A 5,733-nucleotide genomic window follows, 5' to 3' on the forward strand; every position below is an offset into this window, starting at 1 on the left:
CATTGTTGTTAACACTTAAAGATGTAATTCTTGATTGAGACATTATATCAAACATCTAACCATCAAAAATAAATATTTCAAAGAAAAAAGTTAAAAGCACAAATGCAGGAACAAAACACGTCTAACAAAAACACAACAACCAAATGGTTCAACACGAACAAAAAAAAATTAAACTAAAAAAAGAAGAAGGGTGTTAACACATGCTACTAACAATGCGAGTTTACGTTCAACAAAAAGTTGAATTTATGTTTAATTAGAAAAAAAAGAAAAAGAAGAAAAAATGCTAAAATACTTTCAAGTTGAAAATGATACTATATTTTTTATGGAGTTAAGAGGAAGAAGATGAAACTATTTTAGACATAAATTTTCATTAAAAATCATGTAACTAATTAATGTTTAATTATTAAACAATGTTTAGGAAGAAAGAGATCTGGATGTAATGTGACCTAAATAATTAAAGAATTTTATGTAGGGTGAAAAGAAGAAGTGACAGGTACAATTTTAAAAAAATCCAGGGGTGCAAGTATAATTTACCTTTTTTTTATATTTAAGAAATTATTTGGGTTAAGTAACTCTTCCACGTTAACAACTTTTACCTCTTGCAACTCACCATGCAACGTAAGCTTATTTTTAAGCAACTGCTACTGCTCTAAACACCACCGGCACACAACAGAATACCGCTAAAGCTGAAGAGAAAAAATCCATCTTCCAATGTCCACGTGGGCATATTATCTATTCTTTTTTCTTGAATAACGACCAACATAATGATAGGCAAGTTCCACAAAATTCAATAGTTTATCAAACAGAGGAACACCTCCCAACAATACAGAGGTCCGAGATGGATGATGAGAAAAAGCAAACGCATCACGTGCATGGAACATTTTTTTTATCTCAAACAAAAATTATAACACTCTCCCGGTTGTTGTTCCATTAACCATCAACTTTGCTGAACGAATTTGAAATGATGAAACATCTTAATCGTCTGACAGATTATTGCCAACAGTAATCTTTGTTCAAGTGAAAATGAAACTTGAGGCAGAGCTAGTTGACAACATCAAGAACCAGCTTGCGAGACTTTAGAACTGACCACCTCAAGCGGCGGTAATAGGCAGCCTGAAGTAGTGCCAGTGACAGTACAAATATCCATTTAAATCCCATCTGCATATGCATAAAAAGTGTAGTTAGAAAACAGAATATTTTTATTGATTAGGTGGAAACATGATAGCAAAGGAAACGGACCAGTTTTCTCTCTTCCATCTCAGGTTCGGCGGCCCAACTTAAGAATGACACAACATCCTTCCCCATCTGCAACAAACATTAAAATAAAATGAGCTACATTTTTTCCAATTTCTATTTGTAAGAAGATTTACTAAACCATTCCTCCAGAAACAAATATAATACCTGAGCTTCTGTAGCAGGGGTACCATCTTCATATTCCACAGCACCATCATTAAGCATTTTAGGCATGGCAATTGCTCCACCAGGAAAGTAAGGATTATAATGAAGTCCCTCTCTTATCTACATTATTATTTTGAACATAGTCATGAAAAGAAGTTTAAGAACACAATATCAGTACATCGGTATAGGGACAAAATGATATATGAACTAGTACCATATATGTAGAATTCATGAAAAGTATCAATTATACCATTTGCATTTATGTTCTAATTTTGACAATCTACATAAATCTAATGGTTAAAATTCTCTCCTCACTATAAGCACTCCCTGTGTTATGTAAGTGTGCGTGCAGATGTGTGCCTATGTCTCAGCGTGTGATGTGGGTCTTACTATTATTTATGAATGGATTACATTGAACCTGAAAATGGCATATATGATATGCAAGGGATATCAAAAGGCATGATACAAGTTATCCATGAAGTGTTGTACAGAAAATAAATCTCAAGATAGATTCAAAGGCTCTTCAACTGTGCCCTGCCCATCATTACGCCACACATGCAGACATGTGCTCATTAGTGTGCATGAAAAGGAAAAGTATTTGACGGTTGTTAGGCATACACCTGTGTCATAACCACTATAACAGATTTGCAAAATGTTTTATTTTGGTTTAGAACTAGGTATTGGTGGCCTAACATTTTCCATCAGTCAACTTAGAAAAATTTATAAAATTACTTTACTAAATAAAATAGAAGACTTTAGATAAAAAAGAACTTACTGAAACACCAGCAGGTGGGTCACGATAACCAGTTAGAAGGGCAAAAACATAGTTCTGACCATTGTGACGGGCCTGAAAAATCAAAAGGATATATATTTTCAGGTAGACATACATTAGAAAATTTCAAAGATATTACTATCAAATAATTAGCATTACTTTGGTAATAAGACTTAGATCTGGAGGATAAGCTCCTCCATTAGCAAACCTAGCAGCTGCTTCATTTGCATATGGCTGAGGAAAACGATCGCTGAGTTTACCAGGGCGTGTAAACATCTCACCCTCATCGTTAGGGCCATCAACCACCTCAATCTCAGCTGCCATAGCCTTTACCTCTTCTTCTGTATAAGCAACACCAACCAAATCACGATACGATATCAAAGACATAGAATGGCAGGAAGCACAGACTTCTGTATAAACTTGATGACCACGACGAATCCTGCCCATGAAAAATTAATTGAAAGCATTAAGAATTTAAGGCGTTAATTATTATTAAATTATAGATACTAATATAACCTTAATGTGAAATATGGTTTAAATACATGATAGCAGCAGAACATGTATTATCATGTATTCATCATTTATGAACCCTGCCAGTTGCCACAGCTAATGTCCTTAAAGAAGGAAATTATTTCTTTGGCAAAAATCAGAGTTTAAACTCTTTTGCCAGATAAATTACGATGCAATCAATGTATAATAAATACAGTAAACCATCATGTTAGTCCTCCAAAGATACAAGTGTATCAAATTGGTCCTTACTACGTAAGTAAAAAAAAAGGAAGATAACATGTCATATAGCTCTCAGTAATGGTATCCTCACAGATTGAGGGCATTTGAATGAATGTGACATCGTTTATGTCATTTAAGGACTTATTAGATATTGACTATGAATGGAGGACAAATGTGAGTCACATACAAGATTCAAACCATGTTACTTATAACACATCAAAGCCATATGTAATGACAAGGGAAAAGAAGGATGAGTTGCTGATCTAAGGATGGGATAAAAGATAAAATAAGGTTAATTAATTAGAGAGAATAAACTAAACATTATTACATGTAATTCAGCAGGGATAAGATTGAGTATCCAATTTTCTAACTTGGTAAACGAAATTGTTGAGCGAAAGATAGGACAATATAGGGAAAATTCAAGCCAAACTTACGAAGCATGATCATATGAACTAAGAATTCCTTTGTGAGGCCACGGATAGCTTGGACATGCCAGGCCATGCTCAGCTTCATCAGCTGCTGCCATTGTTGAAAAACTGAAAAGGCCTGATAAACCAGCTCCAATTAATGCAAGTGCTCTTAAGGACTGACTGCCAGAAGAGCCAGCATCATCTTTCTTGGCTACGATGGGTGACAACAAGGGAGAGTTCTGCAGTGAATATACAACAGCTATTAGCAATAGCAACAGACACAATCATCTTGTTGCATGGGAACCAAATTTTCATCAACAAATTGAAACAATACAACAAGCATAAAATCCACATATAAGTCTGTAAAAAGATTGAGCTTATATTGAAAGATAGATCATATTGGTTGGATCCAACTTCTCAACCCTCTTGCATGTTTGGCCGGCTAGTGATTGTTTGGGAAAATAATCAATTTCTCATGAAGCTGGCAAAGAAAGTGATTATTTCCTCAAAGAAAGCTAATCCAAAGATATACTTGATGAGGTAAAGAAAAAAAAGCTAGCAAATGGACTAATCCATACAAATATTTCCAGATAAATGAGAATTAAAAGACAGATTTGCATTTCATAATTAGAAACCATTTTGCAATCCCCCCCCCCCCCCCCCCTCCCTCTTATTGTAAGGATCTCCATCATAGGTCATGAAGACATATATAGACCCCGAAAGGTAATTAAGTGCAAAAGCATCCAATTGAGGGTCAGTGGCTTACAGTAAACCGAGGGTGTAGTTTCCTCCTCAATATCTGCTGAATAACACCTCCAGCCATCTCAGTCACGCTGTAGGTTGTTCCCAAAAATACACAAACAGATAATAAATAATTAGCATTATCCATCTAATATAAGTACTAGACATAAAGTTACAAAAAATAAACATATATGTGAAAGTAACAAACAATAAATCAAATTTAATCTGCAACAGAACAATCATGTAAACTAGCAATGTGACTTGCCACAGGAAATGCTATCACATTTATAAATGTAACGCAAAATTATGCTTAGATGATTTCCAGGCAACAAAATAGCCTTAAACACTCTAGAAAAATGTGGATAGCTTTAAAATGATGCATATTAATTGCTGAACAAATTCCAAACTCAATCACAACATATATGTTCTATATAAAACATATATAAAAAAGAGAACCCTAAACAAAGGCAAAAATGGATGAGATGATCTAAAATGCCAAACAAAGAATGATTTAATGATTACCTTCTTACTCCCTAAAAACGTAAACAAGCATAAGTCCAAAACTAACCAGGTAACAGCGTAATAACGATGATGGTGATAAAACAACAACAACAATAACAATATCCGTCACGTAGCAAATGCGGAAGGGATGTAGCTCTAAATGACATCAACTACACACACACACGCAAAAAATAATAATAAAAATTTACAGACAATAATCCACTATTCGACGACACAACTTTGGCTATCTACTATATAATTCTAACCAGCATATTTTCTGAATCAAGATTATGCCTTCACCAATAAGTAACTCTCGCAATTTTCTGATAACCCAAATTAAAAATCATCATAAGCTCTAAATTGTTATATTTAAAACAACACACTCCACATTAAACAACATCTTACTTATTCACAAACAACAATTAATAATAAAATTAAAAGGGGAACCTAAAATACAATAGAGACGCAATTGCGAGGGATTAAAGAAACCTGAGGAGAAGAGAAGAGAAGAGTGGACTCACGAAAGGAGGCAAAGGCGAAGGTTGAATGGTCAAAAGGAGAGAAGTGAGGGAACTGTGTGGTGTATTGTGGTGTGGCAGATTCAGTTGAAGACAACAATACAACAAAATGAACAAAAAAACCAAGGAGCAGTAGTAGCAGCCATTCGCATGTTTCCACCACACGTTCCGATCTCGTCACCACAATTGCTCTTAGCTTTTGGGCTTTTCATTATGGGCCTCGAGCCTACCGCTGGTTTCAAGTCCATGCCCGTCATTTTCGAAGGACATTTACTTTCTGCACTTCACTACTTGCTTCCTGCACTTCCCATTTTCATTGTGTGAACAAAATTACCCTTAATAAGTCTCAGCAGTCTCTTCCCCCAAATGTCTTCCCTGAGTCGGCAATCCCACACGCGATTTCGCTGCTTCCCTCAGTCACATGACACACTTCCCTTATCACCCTCTAAGTGTGACGGTGACCAAGGTAAGTGAGAGTTTGGCTTCTAGTCTATTGTGGTGCTGGATTTTGGTGTGGGAGTTTGGTTTCTACGGAGTGGGTGCTAGGTGTTGGGGTTTTGGAACACATTTTGGGATTTTCAAGTTTATTATGGAATACTTATTCCGCAATACACTTGTAAATCCATGAATATGTTACCAAACACATATTTTGTAATACATAAAT

At 35.3% G+C, this 5,733-nt stretch overlaps 1 protein-coding gene across 2 annotated transcripts; it reads right to left on the reverse strand.

Moving 5' to 3' along the window:
- Nucleotides 1-522: 522 nt before the first annotated feature.
- On the reverse strand, nt 523-5,410 carry LOC100777056 (cytochrome c1-1, heme protein, mitochondrial-like). Of its 2 annotated transcripts, none has more exons than NM_001253224.3 (8): nt 5,073-5,410; nt 4,076-4,142; nt 3,334-3,548; nt 2,330-2,609; nt 2,174-2,245; nt 1,402-1,518; nt 1,240-1,305; nt 523-1,158 (listed from the first exon to the last, which is right to left on the reverse strand). In NM_001253224.3, exons 2-8 carry the CDS (start codon nt 4,130-4,132, stop codon nt 1,042-1,044), a joined length of 924 nt encoding a protein of 307 aa, NP_001240153.1. In that variant the 5' UTR covers nt 4,133-4,142; nt 5,073-5,410; the 3' UTR covers nt 523-1,041. The 2 variants fall into 2 exon arrangements, with proteins under 2 accessions (NP_001240153.1, NP_001401397.1); NM_001414468.1 differs by having other exon boundaries at nt 5,041-5,410.
- Nucleotides 5,411-5,733: the final 323 nt, after the last annotated feature.

This window comes from Glycine max, chromosome 19, assembly GCF_000004515.6.
Source record: "Glycine max cultivar Williams 82 chromosome 19, Glycine_max_v4.0, whole genome shotgun sequence".
Classification (NCBI taxonomy): Eukaryota; Viridiplantae; Streptophyta; class Magnoliopsida; order Fabales; family Fabaceae; genus Glycine; species Glycine max.

Excerpts from the sequence above, each read along its gene's own strand:
- LOC100777056 (NM_001253224.3), bottom strand. The coding sequence starts at position 4,132 with ATGGCTGGAGGTGTTATTCAGCAGATATTGAGGAGGAAACTACACCCT. Across the intron at positions 3,549-4,075 it reads AACTACACCCTCGGTTTACT|AACTCTCCCTTGTTGTCACC; the intron begins GTAAGCCACTGA and ends TATTCACTGCAG. Across the intron at positions 2,246-2,329 it reads ATCTAAGTCTTATTACCAAA|GCCCGTCACAATGGTCAGAA; the intron begins GTAATGCTAATT and ends TTGATTTTTCAG.